This window comes from Lampris incognitus, chromosome 1 (assembly GCF_029633865.1).
Source record: "Lampris incognitus isolate fLamInc1 chromosome 1, fLamInc1.hap2, whole genome shotgun sequence".
Lineage (NCBI taxonomy): Eukaryota > Metazoa > Chordata > Actinopteri > Lampriformes > Lampridae > Lampris > Lampris incognitus.
This window is the reverse complement of record NC_079211.1, coordinates 56,870,317-56,888,772: the sequence shown is the minus strand read 5'-3', so window position 1 is coordinate 56,888,772 and position 18,456 is coordinate 56,870,317. Positions and strand designations below refer to the sequence as shown.

The following is an 18,456-nucleotide window of genomic DNA, read 5'->3' as shown; positions in this document are numbered from 1 at the left end:
TTTTCATTTTTCTTTTTCATTCCATACCTCACAATGGTTGGAGAGGGCAAAACCTGGCCGGGTAATTCACCATATCCAGCAGCCTCTGAACTGCTTTCACATCTGCAGGCTTTCGCATCTGTTTGATTGCACGCACCTTTTCAGGGTGGATTTTCAGTCCATCAGCCGTCAGGAGGTATCCTGTGTACGTAGTGTCCTTTTGTGTCAGTTTGAATTTGCCCTGTGCTGGACTGGCAACCTGTCCAGGGTGTCTCCCCACCTGCTGCCCAATGACTGCTGGGGATAGGCTCCAGCATCCCACGACCCCAGTTGGGATAAGCGGTTTGGATGATGGATGGATGCATGGATTTTCATTCCATTTCAATAATAATTTCCGCATGGTATAATATGGACGGATGGATGAATGGGCAACATTCCTACACAACGCATCCAGCATCAGAAAGAGTTCATGCCCAGATGAATTCCTGCTGTTCTGAAGGCCAGAGGAGGCAGACTACACTACTACATAGGTGTACCTAACGAATGGGCAAATCAATATATAATCAAATAATAGATATTACTTGAAACAAAGATGCCAAAATAGCCTACGCTGCCAGGGCTTTACTAGGGCTGAAGTTAAATATTGACAAAAGATCTTTGTTAGAGCAGCACGTCTTTACTGGCCTGAGAGGAGTTCTCTTGAATAATTAGTTGTTGTTTTTTTGCAGTCTACAGTTTGATAATCACTGCATGATGTTTACGTCTTTATAGGCTTCATGAAGTACGTATCCAGCCTTCACTGACTAAAGATGGCGTCTTCTCAGCTCTCAAGATGGCAGAACTGGAGTTTCCTCAGTTTGAGACGCTTCACCTGGGATATGTGGATGAGTTCCTACTGCAGTGTAAGTTGTTCCCTCACTCTGTGTGCTTGCGTTTTGTACGCTCACTTCATTGCCCCGGGAATCGAGAACCTTGCAAACCACGCAGCAGAAACTCCAGGACATTTTCAGTCGAGGACAAACTGAATCTAGTTTGATCTTTCTGTACAGAGTCCCAAATGAATCCTCAGTACATAGTGAATACTTCAGCTAGAAAGTGTAGCCTTCCTGCCATTGACCGGTGGGCAAACTTAACCCGCCCGCAGAGGGCCTCCGCCGGCCTTCTTTGCTGGTGTTCGGGCGGTTAGTTCCTCCGGTTTGTTGATTAAAGGCTCAACAGTGGTGCTGTTGAAACACACCTGATGCCAGAAGTAATCACACAGTATTTACACACCGAGTTATGTTTTCCTCATCAAGCCTGTTGCTTCTGGAGTCATTTTACCTCAAGAGGTTCTGCAGCCTGATTTTAAAGCACTTGATGTTCAGGTGGAGTAAAACTAACCCAGTCCAAGTAGGGCTTTTGGTGTGTAGCATCCACCCTCCCCAGGAAATAACAGTGTTGTAATGTCTGCCAGTAGAGGGCATATTTGTGTCATATTTAAGCACTTTTTTTAAGTGCAGGGACATTCAATAGACTAAAAGCACTATTTACAGGTTGTACACTAAGGCAGGGAAACAAGTTTTTTTTTCCTCCCCAATTGCACCCGGCCAATTACCCCACTCTTCTGAGCCGTCTGGGTCGTTGCTCCACCCCCTCTGCTGATCCACGGAGGGCTGCAGACTACCACATGCCTCCTCCGATACATGTGGAGTCACCAGCCGCTTCTTTTCACCTGACAGTGAGGACTTTCACCAGGGGGATGTAGCGTGTGGGAGGATCACGCTGGTTCTCCCCCAATCCCCCCCACCCCGAACAGGCTTCCCCAACCAACCAGAGGAAGCGCCAGACAAGGACACATACCCGCATCCGGCTTCCCACATGCAGACACGGCCAATTATGTCTGTAGTGCCCGACCAAGCCAGAGGTAACACGGGGGATTCAAACTGGCGATCCCTGTGTTGGCAGGCAACGGAGTAGATCACTACGCCACCCGGATGCCCAAGAATTTATTTTTAAATGTTCCCCATGAGTTAAATAAAATCTACCACAAATTGGAGGATAAAGGACAATGTGCCATGATCAGTATGCTTCTGTATTGTGTGACATTTTAAAAGCGATGCTGCCATAGTAATGTACCTACCTAGTTCTTGACAGTTGACTTGTGGTTTTGGAAGTTCAGCTTTATTCCATTTGGGTACACAAATGGCTGAAGAAGCTTACCACTGTTGTGTGTCCATGTAGGTAAACTGAGTCATTCAGAGCTGGTGAAGTACGGCCTGGCAGATGTTATTGAGAACCCGGGCATCATCACAGATATTGGCATGAGGGTGGTAAATGAGGTGTTCACCAACATTAAGTACCTCCTGATCTACAACTGTCCTCATCTACACAACCCTCACCACTGGATCACAGGTACCACACCTATCTCACTGGCTCACATCTTCATGGCATTTACATCTACTCAGCAAACCAACTGGAGATCCTAGGGGCTACTGTAGTTCAGTTAGTCTGCAGAGTGCAGGGACAACTGCCCCAGCCCTTCTTGGTCAAGAGTTTTTGACTGGCTGATAGCATAGTTGACCAATGGATGTTGAGTTAGTAATAGGAGATTAGGCTTCTTAAAAAACATGGTCAGTGTTGCATGAAAGATGACCTGAGGCAAATATCTCCATCTCCACATAAGTCTCATTGTTTAAAAGAGTCTTTACCATGGCAGCTGGAGCACAGTTTTACCACCAAATTGTTTTGGAGTCCAGTTGTATCATGGCAATAATCCTTGGCAGCACGGTGGCTCAGTGGTTAGTGCTGTTGCCTCACAGCAAGAAGGTCCTGGGTTCGAACCCCATGGTTGTCCAACCTTGGGGTCATCCCAGGTCGTCCTCTGTGTGGGGTTTGTATGTTCTCCCCGTGTCTGCGGTGGGTTTTCTCCTGGTGCTCCAGTTTCCCCCACCATCTAAAAGACATGCATGTTAGGGTTAATACTCCTGGCTGTGCCCCTGACCGAGGCATGGCAAGACGAACTGGATTTGGTCCCCGGGCGCTGCACGGCAGCTGCCCACTGCTCCTAACTACACAGCTAGGATGGGTTAAATGCAGAGCGTAATTTCCCCACAGGGATCAATAAAGTATCTCAAAACAAAAAATAAATAAATAAAAATTCTTGTGTTGTGGTTATTGTCATGATAAACTCTTATGTTCAACGTATTTTTGTTTGCTCTCAGATCATTCACGCTGGAGCCGTCTCGTTGATCTGACTCTGGTACGGTGCCATGCCATCAAACTGGAGTCCTTCTCCCAGTTTATTGAGTTACTGCCCAGTGTGGAGTTTATCTGCCTGGACCAGATGTTTCGAGAACCACCTAAGGTATACATGACCAGCATGTGTGCATACACACATACAAAGCTTGTATGTAAAGCACTCATCGATACACAACTATTGCTCATGCACGTGAGATATATGTTACACATATGTGACACACATGGCATGTTCCACAGTTTATTTGTCTCCACTGTGTGGCAGGGATGTGCCAGGGTGGGCCTCAGTGCAGGGACGGGGATTGGAGTTTCATCAGCCCTGGTCAGCAATCAGAACTCCAACATCGACAATGACAACAATAACAACAACAACAACCATCATAACAATGATGCCAACCTGCCTCCCCCTCCCCAGCCCGTCAACAATAACATCAATAATCAGAGATGGCAGCAGCAGCACGGTGAGTTCCAAACACTTCTGACTCATCTTCTGTTAATCCACCAGAGATTTACTAGTCCGGAGAATTCCACATTAGAATTTCACACTACTGTCTCTTAGCTTAGCTTGGATGTGAGAGGAGGAAAGGACTGGGTGAGAGAGGGTATGTATCAGTGGGGTATTTGACTGGATACCTCCTATCCCGGATGCCTTTTTGAACCAGTATAGCGTTTCCACAATGCTCTCCAGTGCCTCAAGATAAGACCACCCTCCACACGTACTCATTTTATTTATTTATTTATTTATTTATTTTACCCCCCCCCCTTTTTTTTTCTCCCCAATTGTATCCGGCCAATCACCCCACTCTTCTGAGCCATCCCAGTTGCTGCTCCACCCCCTCTGTTGATCTGGGGAGGGCTGCAGACTACCACATGCCTCCTCCCATACATGTAGAGTCGCCAGCCGCTTCTTTTCACCTGACAGTGAGGAGTTTCACCAGCGGGACGTAGCACATGGGAGGATCACGCTATTCCCCCCATTCCCCGCCCCCCCGCCCCCGAACAGGCGCCCCGACCGACCAGAGGAGGTGCTAGTGCAGCGACCATGACACACACCCACATCTGACTTCCCACCCGCAGACACAACAACACACTTACTCATAACACCGAGTAGAACTACAGTAAATTAAATTAGGGAAGCACCAGTGCAAAAAACAATATTTGTCCCATTAAACAAACTGTGATTTCACTGTAGGAATGTGTCACGGAGGAATGAAAAAACTGATTTCACTGTAGGAATATGTCACGGAGGAATGAAAAAACTGATTTCACTGTATGAATGTGTCACGGAGGAAAGAAAAAACTGGTTTCACTGTAGGAATGTGTCACGGAGGAATGAAAAAACTGATTTCACTGTATGAATGTGTCACGGAGGAAAGAAAAAACTGGTTTCACTGTAGGAATGTGTCACGGAGGAAGGAAAAAATGGATTTCACTGTATGAATGTATCACGGAGGAAAGAAAAATCTGGTTTCACTGTAGGAATGTGTCACGGAGGAAGGAAAAAATTGATTTCACTGTAGGAATGTGTCACGGAGGAATGAAAAAACTGGTTTCACTGTATGAATGTGTCACGGAGGAATGAAAAAACTGGTTTCACTGTAGGAATGTGTCACAGAGGAATGAAAAGTCATCTTTATGTTAAATTACTGATGTTTGTTGAATAAGATTTGAAAAAATTACCGTGTAAATAATCTCAACCTCTTCCCTCTATTTGTGGTTTAAAAAAATATAGCAGGGGCGTTCCGGTGGCGTAGCCAACACGGGGATCGCCTGTTCGAATCCCTGTGTTACCTCCAGCTTGGTCGGGCATCCCTACAGACACAATTGGCCGTGTCTGCAGGTGGGAAGCTGGATGTGGGTATTTGTCCTGGTCACTGCAATAGCGCCTCCTCTGGTCAGTTGGGGCGCCTGTTCGGGGGGGAGGGGGAACTGGGGGGAATAGCATGATCCTCCCATGCGCTACGTCCCCCTGCTGAAACTCCTCACTGTCAGGTGAAAAGAAGCTGCTGGCGACTCCACATGTATCGGAGGAGGCATGTAATAGTCTGCAGCCCTCCCCGTATCAGCAGAGGGGGTGGAGCAGCAACCGGGACGGCTCAGAAGAGCGGGGTAATTGGATGGGTGCAACTGGGAAGACTAAGGCAGGGAAAAAAATACAGCAAAGAGAAATTTTCGCTTTCTGCCCTAACACTGTGCTGGATGAGAAAAAAAGACTGGACAGACTAATTTTTGGCTTCAAAATGCCACAGAGCAGATCCATTTAGAAGGACTGGTGACCATATTGGAGGCTGTCTCTAGTTATATACACTCTTAAAGTGGCTGTAGGCAACCCTTCAACTTTCCCCCCTAGTGTTTCCAAGTGTTTTTATTGTTTGCGCCGCAGTCGCAAAGACATCTGGATTACTTTCTGTTTTAGCAGCCTGAATACTATCCATAGTAAACAACCGTAAGAATCCCAATTTGAACTAGAAACCCTGATCTCAGTGCTATGATAAATACAGAGTAAAACATCCGGTAGTATTAATAAATAGGCAGGATGTGTTACTGACTGATCCAGTAGAAAGAATGCCAACTTAATGTCGGATTTGAACCCTTGCAAGTCCTGGGTGTTGTATCGAACGCTGTTTCCCTGTCGAGACCTGTTTCCCAACAGCCAGAGTTCAATACAACACCGGGACACTTGATTAACCTTAACCTAACTTCAACCCTAACACTTACTTTACCCTAATCGTAGCTGATAGCTAACCTGTTTTCATACGAGCGCTTTTGTCTGGCTAGGGGGAAACAGACCTTGATGGGTAAACAGAGGTCGATACAACACTGGAGCTCGCTCCATTGAATGAATGCCCGTTCGAGGTTCACCCTTCTTTTACCTCTGTTTCTATCACTCTCCCTCTTCACCTTCTTTGCCTTCTCCGTCAAGGGGGTTCTTTTTGTCTTGCCAGGTAGAGTTTCCACTGTCACTTTGGTTGTTCCACCAGTAGCGGACGGCTACCGATAGCTACAGGGGAAAACAAACACACTAGCCTCTCCCTGTTTTGGTTGCTCAGTGGTTGATGCAGTTCCTTTGTGCCGTAAATCGAGCCTTCCATTTTCCTGTGAGATCGAACCCAGCGGCAGACAGAATTTGGTTCCCCATAAGTCTGAAATCGAGGCCTATAGGGAACCAATCTAAACCCTAATGGTGTCATTCTATCGCCATTACACTGTGCAATCAACATTTACTTCATAATGATAAGTTAAAGCAAAAAAGTTGTCTACTGCTGCTTTAAATTCTTGTCTTTAACAAACCTTTTGACTATAGTTGTATACAATTAAGGCTTTTGGAGAAAATTAGCCTACCTCCATATTCAATTCACTCCAACTTTAATGTTGAAAAAAGTGGAAAAACACTTGGTGAGACTAGGAAATTATTAAGCCATAGGTAATTTACCTTCGTAAAACTCAGTTGGGTTATATTATAGTGACCAGAGGAGGTGGTCAATCTGACTGTCGATGGTTCTGCACTGGGGGAACGCAAGGCCTTGTGGGACTGTTAATGTTCGAGCTGGAATTGTTGCGATTTTTGTTGTAATTTTGCATGTTGGGGGTGTTCTGTTCATGTTGGGATGTGTTGATTGTTTGGGGGTTTGACTCAGACTGCTTTTTATATTCAATAACAGGGGTGGGCAATATGATCCAGAAAGGACCGGTGTGGGTGTAGGTCTTTGTTCCAACCAAGCAGTTACACATCTGAATCTACAAATCAAGTTGCTTAGCAAAGACTATTGGTTGACTAATAGAATCATATGTATAACTGCTTGGATGGAACAAGACTACTGGTTGACTAATAGGCGATGACTAAGGTAAAGACGAAGGTGTGTAACTGCTTGGTTGGAAAAAAAAACCCTGCACCATCCCTGCTCTATAGTACATATGTACAGCATTTACATTACTGGGAGCACTATTTAAAAATATGTAGTCTACATCTTTTGCATGGCAGCCCTAAACAACAGCCTGCCATGCATATCTGTATTTTGCCTAGCCACAGGGCTGGCAGAACAGGCTTGGGGTGGGCCTAAATTTTCCTCCTATTGGACGTAATTGCAGTGGCTTCAGAACATATTCAGACCCCTTCAGTTTTTGCACACATTGTTGTGTTGTAGACTTTCCCCAGGGAGGCTGAGCAGTGTGATGCCCCAATAATTGGAGCACACCCTCCAGTCCTTTCCAGTCCTAAAGTCTACCTAGGGTGCTGGAAAGGAGGCTCTGACTGATGGTCGAACCTTGGATCCAGGAGGAACAATGCGGATTCCGTCCTGGCCATGGAACAACGGACCAACTCTTTACTCTTACGGAAGTGCTGAGGGAGGCATGGGTGTTTGACCAGCCAGTCTACATGTGTTTTGTGGACTTGGAGAAGGCTTACGACCGTGTACCCTGGGGCACTCTGTGGGGGGTGCTGCAGGAGTATGGGGTACCGGAGCAGTTGCTACAAGCCATCCGATCCTTATATAACCAAAGTGAGAGCTGTGTCCGTATTCTCAGCACAAGGTCAAACACGTTTTCGGTGGATGTCGGACTCTGCCAAGGTTGTCCCTTGTCTCCAATTCTGTTTGTGATATTCATGGACAAGATCTCAAGGCGCAGCCAAGATGAGGAGTGTGTCCATTTTGGGAACCTCAGAATTGCATCTCTGCTCTTCGCAGATGATATGGTTTTGTTGGCTTCATCACAGCACGACCTCCAGTGTGTACTGGAGCAGTTTGCAGCTGAGTGTGAAATGGCTGGGATAAGAGTCAGCACCTCCAAGTCTGAGGCCATTGTTCTCTACCAGAAAATAGTGGATTGCTCCCTCCGGGTTGGGGATGGGTTGTTGCCTCAAGTGAAGGACTTCAAGTATTTCGGGGTCTTGTTCACAAGTGAGGGTAGGATGGAGCGGGAGATTGACGGGAGGATTGGTGCAGCATCAGCATTAATGTGGAAGTTGTACTGGACTGTTGTGGTGAAGAGGGAGCTGAGCCAGAAGGCAAAGCTCCAGTCAATCTTTGTTCCAACCCTATGGTCATGATCTTTGGGTAGTGACCGAAAGGGTGAGATTGCGGATACAAGTGGCTGAAGTGAGTTTCCTCCGTAGGGTGTCTGGGCTCAGCCTTTGAGATAGGGTGAGGAGCACAGACATCCGAAGGGAGCTTGGAGTAGAGCTGCTGTTCCTTCGCGTCGAAAGGAGCCAGTTGAGGTGGTTCGGGCATCTGATTAAAATGTCTCCTGGGCGCCTTCCTTTGGAAGTTTTCCGGGCACGTCCAACTGGGAGGAGACCCCGGGGTAGACTAAGAACTCACTGGAGGGACTACATGTCCAATCTGGCCTGGGAACGCCTTGGGATCCCCTAGGAGGAGCTGGAGGGCATTGCTGGGGAGAGAGATGTCTGGAGTGCCCTACTTAGCTTGCTGCCACCGCGACCCAACCCCGGAGACGCAGCTGATGATGAGATGAGATATTGTGTTGTAGATTTAATTTTAAATGTATAAAATTTCGATTTTCGCCCATTAATCTACACTCAATAACCCATAATGACAAAGTGAAAACATGCTTGTAGAAATTTTTGCAAATGTATTAAAAACCAAAAACTGAAATTTCTCATTTGGAGTCCAACTGTGTCAAATTTAATTAATTGGAAAGAGTTTAGAAAGGCACACACCCCTATGTAACTGCATTTCAGGCCAGAAACCAATCCATAAAGTCCAAGGAACTCTATAGACCTCCGTGATAAAATTATGGTGAGGCATATGGTAAGGGTTTAAAATCATTTCTAAAACTTTCCCAGTTTACCAGGAGCACACCAGCCTCAATAATTGTGGATTGGAAGAGGTTTGGAACCACAAGGACTCTTCCTAGAGTTGGCCGTCTGGCCAAACTGAGTAACCGGGCAAGAAGAGCCTTGGTAAAGGAGGCGATCAAGAACCCAACAATCACTCTTAACAGAGCTATAGAATCAGTACTTTGTGGTAAGAGTGGCTAGATGGAAGCCACTCTTGATTGAAAGGTATATGACAACCTGCTTGCAGTTTGCCAGATGACATTTAAAGGACTCTGAGAGGATGAGGGAAAAGATTCTCTGGTCTGATGAGACAAAAATTTAACTCTTTGGACAGAACTCCGAGCACTATTTCCGGCAAACACCAGGCACTGCTCATCACTTGGCTAACACCAATCTCTATGGTGAAGCATGGTTACAGCAGCATTATAAAATAGCGGTGCTTCTCAGTAGCAGGGACAGGGAGACTGGTCAGAATTGAGGTAAGGTTGAAAATACAGAGGTTCTTGAAGAAAACCTGCTCCAGAGTGCACACAACCTCAGACTGGGGCTACTGTTCATCTTTCAACATGACACTTACCTGAAGCATACAGCCAAGACAATGCTGAAGTGGCTTCCGGGCAAGTCTCTCTCTACCTGTCTTTGAGTGGCTCAGCCAAAGCCCAGACTTAAACCCCATAGAACATCTGTTGCGAGACCTGAAGATGGCAGTTCATAGATGCTTCTCATCCAATCTGACAGAACTTGAGAGGATCTGCCAGGAAGAATGGCATAAAATGCCCAAATCCAAGTGTACAAATTCTGTGAATGTTCTCATTCATCCAGGTCATGGTTATCCAAAGGAATTGAATCAAGTGCAACTGGACTTGGTTATATATCCGTGAAGATGTTTCGCCTCTCATCCAAGAGGCTTCATCAGTTCGTTCAGTTCAGATATTTAGCCTCTTTGGAGTCGTTATTAATAGCTCTGATAACGACTCCAAAGAGGCTAAATATCAGACTAGCTTGGTCTAGTCAGAAAGGCACGAACTGCCTCTTGGATGAGAGGCAAAACGTCTTCACGGTTATATAACCAAGTCCAGTTGCACTTGATTCAATTCCTTTGGACAGGTGTACAAAGCTTGTAGATACTTACCCAAGAAGACCCAAAGTTGTGATTGCTGCCAAAGGGGCTTCTACAAAGTATTAAGGGTTTAAATGCTTATATAAATGAGATTTCAGTTTTGGAGTTTTAAAAAATTTCTAAAAACATGACAATTTATCTATTAAAAATTAAATCTACAACACAATACAGTGTCCAAACAGTGAAGGGGTCTGAATACTTCCTGAACCTACAGTAAAAGTAATGTCAAAGTGGTAGAAATAATAACATGTTAACATATTTATTTTTCTCAGGGCCTGTGGATGTTAACAGAGTGGAGGATGAAGAAGAACAGGATGAGGTTATATTGGAGGGAGGGAACTTGGAGGCAGATCCCCAATTGAAGTTAGAGGAAGAAGAGGAGGAGGTGAAAATGGAAGAGGTTGACATGGCTCCAGATCAACGTCATCCTACTGAAATACCAGCTTCTCTTGATGAGGAGCAGGCAGGTATGGAGCTGCTCTGTTTTTTTGATTTGGCTGATTTGATATAGAGCGCCTCAGTTATTTTGTGTGTGTGTGTGTGTGTGTGTGTGTGTGTGTGTGTGAGAGAGAGAGAGAGACAAATTAAAGGAAATACATGAATACTTGACCCCTACAGTGAGGGGGTCCAGGGGCTCTGTATTGCTGTGGGGGACGTTTTCCTGGCATGGTTTGGGTCCACTTGTCCCACAGAGGGAAGGGCCACAAAGTTATTCTGCAGTGAAGAAACATTTCTATCCTGGTGGGAGTAGTCTGTTCCAGGATGACAATACCCCACCCACAGGGCATGAGGGGTCACTGAATAGGTTGATGAGTATGAAAATGATGTAAACATATGATATGGCCTTCACAGTCACCTCAACTCCACCCAATTGACCGACTTGGATTTAGGCCCAATTTAGATTTTGGACCAGTGTGTTAGACAGCGCTGTCCACCACCATCATCAGAACACCAAATGAAGGTATATACAGAAATATTAAAGGAAAACCCAACGTAATGTGCCAGAACAGCTTCTATGCACCTTGGCATAGATTCTACAAGTCTCTAGAACTGTGGAAGATATTCTCTCATTTGGATATCTGTCACTAACTGAGGCATATTTAAAGGCAAATAAATGTGAAACCTATGTATAAGTGCCTAATAAATCATTTTAAGTTGATGTGGATCAACTCAGGAACTTAACTTTCATAAAATATTTGATGAGAGTGTTGCATTAAACCTATTGCTTTCTCTTTCTCTGTCTATCTATATGTCTGTGTGTATGTATATATATAGCTTTTTTTCCCCCGAAACCATCAATGGTGTTGATAGAAGTACTCAACTAATGAGGAGCGGAATATCAATACAGATGCAGAAAAAAAAGTTTAATACATAGCAGTACAAGCCTGTTTCGTGCGTCGCGCACTCATCAGCTGCTAATGATAGGCCAAACCATTACCCATTAGTAGCTGATGAGTGCCCGACGCATGAAACAGGCTTGTACTGCTATGTATTAAACTTTTTTTTTCTGCATCTGTATTGCTATATATATATATATATATACACTACCGTTCAAAAGTTTGGGATCACCCAAACAATTTTGTGTTTTCCATGAAAAGTCACACTTATTCACCACCATATGTTGTGAAATGAATAGAAAATAGAGTCAAGACATTGACAAGGTTAGAAATAATGATTTGTATTTGAAATAAGATTTTTTTTACATCAAACTTTGCTTTCGTCAAAGAATCCTCCATTTGCAGCAATTACAGCATTGCAGACCTTTGGCATTCTAGCTGTTAATTTGTTGAGGTAATCTGGAGAAATTGCACCCCACGCTTCCAGAAGCAGCTCCCACAAGTTGGATTGGTTGGATGGGCACTTCTTGCGTACCATACGGTCAAGCTGCTCCCACAACAGCTCAATGGGGTTCAGATCTGGTGACTGCGCTGGCCACTCCATTACCGATAGAATACCAGCTGCCTGCTTCTGCTCTAAATAGTTCTTGCACAATTTGGAGGTGTGTTTAGGGTCATTGTCCTGTTGTAGGATGAAATTGGCTCCAATCAAGCACTGTCCACTGGGTATGGCATGGCGTTGCAAAATGGAGTGATAGCCTTCCTTATTCAGAATCCCTTTTACCCTGTACAAATCTCCCACCTTACCAGCACCAAAGCAACCCCAGACCATCACATTACCTCCACCATGCTTAACAGATGGCGTCAGGCATTCTTCCAGCATCTTTTCATTTGTTCTGCGTCTCACAAACGTTCTTCTTTGTGATCCAAACACCTCAAACTTGGATTCATCCGTCCACAACACTTTTTTCCAGTCTTCCTCTGTCCAATGTCTGTGTTCTTTTGCCCATCTTAATCTTTTTCTTTTATTGGTCAGTCTCAGATATGGCTTTTTCTTTGCCACTCTGCCCTGAAGCCCAGAATCCCGCAGCCGCCTCTTCACTGTAGATGTTGACACTGGTGTTTTGCGGGTACTATTTAATGAAGATGCCAGTTGGGGACTTGTGAGGCGTCTGTTTCTCAAACTAGAGACTCTAATGTACTTATCTTCTTGCTCAGTTGTGCAACGCGGCCTCCCACTTCTTTTTCTACTCTGGTTAGAGCCTGTTTGTGCTGTCCTCTGAAGGGAGTAGTACACACCGGTGTAGGAAATCTTCAATTTCTTAGCAATTTCTCGCATGGAATAGCCTTCATTTCTAAGAACAAGAATAGACTGTCGAGTTTCAGATGAAAGTTCTCTTTTTCTGGCCATTTTGAGCGTTTAATTGACCCCACAAATGTGACGCTCCAGAAACTCAATCTGCTCAAAGGAAGGTCAGTTTTGTAGCTTCTGTAACGAGCTAAACTGTTTTCAGATGTGTGAACATGATTGCACAAGGGTTTTCTAATCATCAATTAGCCTTCTGAGCCAATGAGCAAACACATTGTACCATTAGAACACTGGAGTGATAGTTGCTTGAAATGGGCCTCTATACACCTATGTAGATATTGCACCAAAAACCAGACATTTGCAGCTAGAATAGTCATTTACCACATTAGCAATGTATAGAGTGTATTTCTTTGAAGTTAAGACTAGTTTAAAGTTATCTTCATTGAAAAGTACAGTGCTTTTCCTTCAAAAATATGGACATTTCAATGTGATCCCAAACTTTTGAACGGTAGTGTATATATATATATATATATATATATATATATATATATATATCAACACAGATGCAGGAAAAAAAGTTTTGATGCATTGCAGTTGTTGTTCCTGTATCTGTATATGTTTTTCCTGTATTTGTGTTGATATTCTGCTCCTCATTAGTTGAACACTTATAACACCATTGACCGTTTTGTAAAAAAAACTTTCTCTCTCTGTCTCTCTCTCTCTCTCTCTCTCTCTCTCTCTCTCTCTCTATATATATATATATATATATATATTTATATATATATATATATATATAAAACTTTCTTAAAAGAAACACTCAACGGTAGGGAAAGTGCTCAACAAATAAGGAGCAAAATAATCCAGTTAAGTAAATTCTTTGAGACAGTCTCATCGAGAATTTACTTGACTAACTGAATTTATATATATATATATATATATATACACTTGTTCAAAATACACAGACGCTTTACATATGTAAAAATATAAAAACAAAACAAAATGATGCATTGTGTGTTTGTGAGATATGACTTTAGCCAGGAGGGGCGATATCGGTGATGTTGAGGGAGTATTCAAGGTGAGAGAGAAGAATGGTGTGGTTGATGGGGTCAAAAGTTGCAGTAAGGTCGAGGAAGATGAGAGTCTGCAGAGAGGAGGAGGTCGTTGGTGACTTGAAGGAGGGCTGTTTCTGTGCTGTGTTGTGTGCAGAAAGCAGACTGAAATGGTTCCAACAGGTCGCTGGAAATGGAGAGGAGGTGAGCTTTGAGTTGGGAGTAATTTTGACAGAAAGGGGAGATTAGAGAGCCTGGAAATTGCTCATGATGTTAAGGTTCAGTCCAGGTTTTTTGAGGGTGGGCTGACAGCAGCCAGTTTCAGTGTATGGGGGACTAAACCATAGCTGAAGGAGGAGTTAATGATTTCTGTGTGAGTGAGGAGAAAGCTGGGAGACGGTCCTTAAGAACATTGGATGGGATGGGCTCCAGAACACAAATGGAGCCTCCTACCATAAAGTTTAACAGTTTCGTTGGGGACACAGGGGAGAACTTTGACAGGGACTGAGTGGTAAAAGGGGAGGTGGAGAGGGCAGGGGAGGTGGTGGTCAGGTTAGTGTATATGGTGTCAATTTTAGTTTAGGAAAATGAAAGTTGCACTTGTTAGTTTGCTGTGAAGGAATTGGAGGACTTGTCACTGGGTTTGAGATGTTTGTCAATCAACCCCATGCATAACCGTAGTCCACTGACTTCCGGTTTCTACTGCAGCAGTCATACCAGTTTCCTGTTTGTTGGCGTGTGCACTTGACAATGGCATATTTTTTGCGATGCCTGCAAGAGTTACCATGGATCAATGTCAACCACGTGCACAGAATTGTCGACAGACTTTCATCTGCACCTACCAGCAAACGGGTGAAAAGTTTCAAGTTGTACATATCAAGTTACGTCCACAATTATGAGGATGAGTCTGGACAGACAGACGGACCCTCGTAGACTGGACTGAAGTCCAGCCTTTTCTAGCCACTGGTAGGATTTCTCTATCATTCATGTCTTCTATCTGTCAATGGTCTTCCATGATACCAGCTCTTCTTCTTCCTCCCCACTCTCTGTCTTCTGCTGCCTGAGGTACTCACTCAGCAGTTCATCCTGGGGGGCCATCTTTCTGATGTACTCATGGATGTTCCTTGTTTCATCCTGGATAGCGGCCCTGACACTTAGTAACCCACGGCCCCCATCTTTTCGCTTATCGTACAGTCTCAGACTGCTGGACTTTGGTTGGAACCTTCCGTGCTTTGTGAGGAGTTTCCATGTCCTGATATCTGAGGCCTTTATCTCCTCCTTTGGCCAGCTTATTACTCCAGCTGGGTATCTGATGGCTGGTAGGGCATACGTATGTGTTGATGGTTTGGATCTTACTATTCCCATTGAGCTGGCTCCTCAGCACCTGCCTCACTCTCTGGAGGTATTTGGCTGTAGCTGACCTCCTTGCTGCCTCCTTGTGGTTTCCATTTGCCTGTGGATCAGGCACGGATCTATGGGGTGGCAAGGGGTGGCAGCTGCCACCTTTGGGACACAGTCTTGCCACCCCATTTATAAATCAGATAATATGTTTTTAAAGTATATTTTATGTACATGCATGGTGAAGGTCAATGAGACCCGCACCAAACTCATCTCAAACAGTAGAGAACAAAATACATTCGATGAAATCTGAGTTTTGAATAATAATAAGTTTAGAATAATGTTCATTGCCCCCCTCCTTGAACCTCATGCCACCCCTTTGCCACCCCAGGAAAAAATCTCTAGATCCGCCACTGATACCCAGGGACTTGTAACTGTCCCATATGTCTGTTATGCTGCCATCTGGTCATTCAACCCCTTTAGTGCTCACCACCTTTCCTCTTTTTGCCACCATTCGACCGCACTTGTCCAGTCCGAATGACATCCTGATGTTGTCGCTGTAGATCCTGGTGAGCTGGATCAGTGTGTCAGTGTCTCACTCATTTCTGGCACACAGCTTGATGTCATCCATGTACAGGAGGTGGCTGATGGTAACTTCACTTCGGAACCTGTGTCCATGTCCACTCTTTGTGATGATCTGACTGAGGGGGTTCAGGCCTACGCAGAACAGCAGTGGGGACAGTGCATCCTCTTGGTATGTGCCACATCTGATGGTTACATGTGTGACTCTTTGTGTTGGCCTCTAGTGTTGTCTTCCACTGCCGCATTGAGTTCTTGATGAAGGCTATTAGTGTCTTGTTGGCTTTGTATAGTGTCAAGCACTCCAAGGTGTGGGGCATTGAATCGTAGACTTTCTCGGAGTCAATCCAGGCTGTGCTCAGGTATATAGCTCAGGCTATATATTCATCCATTATCCAAACCGCTTATCCTGCTCTCAGGGTCACAGGGATGCTGGAGCCTATCCCAGTCATTGGGTGGCAGGCAGGGAGACACCCTGGACAGACCGCCAGGCCATCACAGGGCCCACACACACAAACACACACACACACACACACACGGTGGCTACATTGCGTGTGTGTGTGTGTGTGTGCACACGCGCGCGCCCTCATTCATTCGTTTTTCTAGTGGATTGCAACCTCATTGTGGTGGAGAAGCTTGTGTGTACTAATGATCCCAACAACTATGCCGTCCGGAGCTTGGCTCCTGGTAAGGTCACCCAAGGCGGATATGTCAAGGGGGAGGGAGGTTCCAGATGACACGCCACCCAACAAAGACCTCAATGGCAGAACTGGTAGAAGATATCTTCAGGTCACAGTGAAGTGGAGGTTGATGAAGGCTGCAACAGAGGGCGGTCCCCAATTGTCTTGGTTCTCCATGCCATTGGACTCTGGCTGGGACTGTGTGGTGGCTGCAGGCGCATCAGCCACTCCACGTAAAAAGCTGTCATGCACAGGTGTCCTTCCACCTAGGTGGACAGTCGTACTTGACTCCCAAGTGACTGCCGAGGGTGTGTGTATGTGTGTGTGTGTGTGTGTGGATATATACATAAATATAGATACTATATGCACATGTTTGTGTATCTTGGCGATATTCGTCAAGGGCTGATGACCCAACAGTTTATATACTTTACATCAAATTGCGGCCTGTCCAGGGTGTCTCCCCACTTGCAGCCCAATGACTGCTGGGATAGGCTCCAGCATCCCCGCCACCCTGAGAGCAGGATGAGCAGTTTGGATAATGGATGGATGGACATCAAATTATATAGAAAATGTTGCCACTCTATGTTGCACATTCTTTTTGTATTGTTGTATTGTTTGTATTGCTTTGTCCTTGTTACTTTGCCAGGCAAATAGATCAGAGGTCTGTGAAGGCTTGTTTGTTAGCTTCTGGTTCTACACTGTCCCAAGTTTCATGAAGATCAGACGTAGACAATGTGTTCATAAGATATGGCTCATTTTGTCAATATGGGCAGTGCCCCAAAATTCATTGGCCTGTTGCAGGGAAATGGTTTGGCCTATCAACTTTCTTTTGATAACTTCTTTCACGAGCCTCTGAGGATGATGCGTGCCAAATTTCAGGAAGATCAGATCAATGGTCTAGGAGGACTTTGAAAAAATAGGTTTTCCAGAAAATTCCAAATGGCAGGAAATTGAACATCATGGAAATATAATCGGGAATATACTTGCTTGCTTGCTGGTTGTCCATCGTGCCTGATGATGACCATCTTCTTCTATTTGTGGGTCCTTTGAGGACTCAGATAGCAGAAGATACCTGCGCAGAGATGGTTTTTAAAGTGGCATGGGGGGTGCGCTTCTCCCAACGCCACATGACTTGATTGTAGAGGAGATGGTTCCAATGGCAAGGGGGATCCCTAGACGACCGGCACCTCCACACAACTGCAGGGGGCTGCCGGAAATCCAGTTTTTCGGAAACCGCCTCGAAGCGTGCCGCCACAGCTTGCTTTTCTGTTGGGGTAAGCTCCCTTAGCCTTATGTCTTCCAGACTCACCCACAAGGCAGCGGGGCAGTGGTTGATAGGTGCCAGGGCCTGCACACCATATCTCTGGGGCCCGCTACTGCTCCGAGATCCCCTGCCAAGTTAGCCTGGGGCCGCAAGAAGCCAGTTACCATGTGTGGCCACGGGGAGGCCTGGCAGGAGTCTTGGTGAAGGAGAGGCTATGTCCTGGCAAGGGAAGGCTTACACGCTAGGATGCTTCCCTATTCGCCACAAAGGCTAGCCAATGGCGGCAAGCTAAGGGCAGGAAGGACACAAGCGGGTTGGAAGAATACATGCACCTACCCTCCACCTACACAATGCTGCACTAGATGCATCACAACACCCTGTGTGTATGTACACACACACACACTCGGGAATATACATTAGTTCTGGCATAGACTAGGGATTCATTAGAAGCAAGAGATTTTATTGTAGACCAAATATTTATCAAGATAGAGACCAAAATGTGAAGTGCCTTGTAACAGCTTCACCCCCAAGCCGATCAGACTGATTTTTTTTTTTTGTGCACAAGTAGCAGGAAAGTTTGGGACTTACTGACCAAGTTTGGTGTCTCAAGGCCTTATGGTTTCTGAGATCCAGACACATTTTGGGCACAAAAATCTGGAATAATAGTATTGAAGAAGAATTGAAAAAAATACGAGGGTTCCAGTAGCTTTGCTGCTTGAAGCCCTAATAAAGATACTTACTTGTGTTCGACCCCCTTGACAGTCATC

At 45.1% G+C, this 18,456-nt stretch overlaps 1 protein-coding gene across 2 annotated transcripts in view; it reads left to right on the top strand.

The window, feature by feature from the left end:
- fbxo38 (F-box protein 38) overlaps positions 1 to 18,456 on the top strand; it is an 82,192-nt gene that overhangs the window by 34,679 nt on the left and 29,057 nt on the right. For both annotated transcript variants that reach the window (XM_056284033.1, XM_056284025.1), the window contains 5 exons: positions 751 to 881; positions 2,200 to 2,370; positions 3,180 to 3,322; positions 3,479 to 3,674; positions 10,406 to 10,600. In XM_056284033.1, the coding sequence (XP_056140008.1) occupies positions 751 to 881; positions 2,200 to 2,370; positions 3,180 to 3,322; positions 3,479 to 3,674; positions 10,406 to 10,600 (836 nt within the window). The remainder of the gene's footprint in view (positions 1 to 750; positions 882 to 2,199; positions 2,371 to 3,179; positions 3,323 to 3,478; positions 3,675 to 10,405; positions 10,601 to 18,456) is intronic.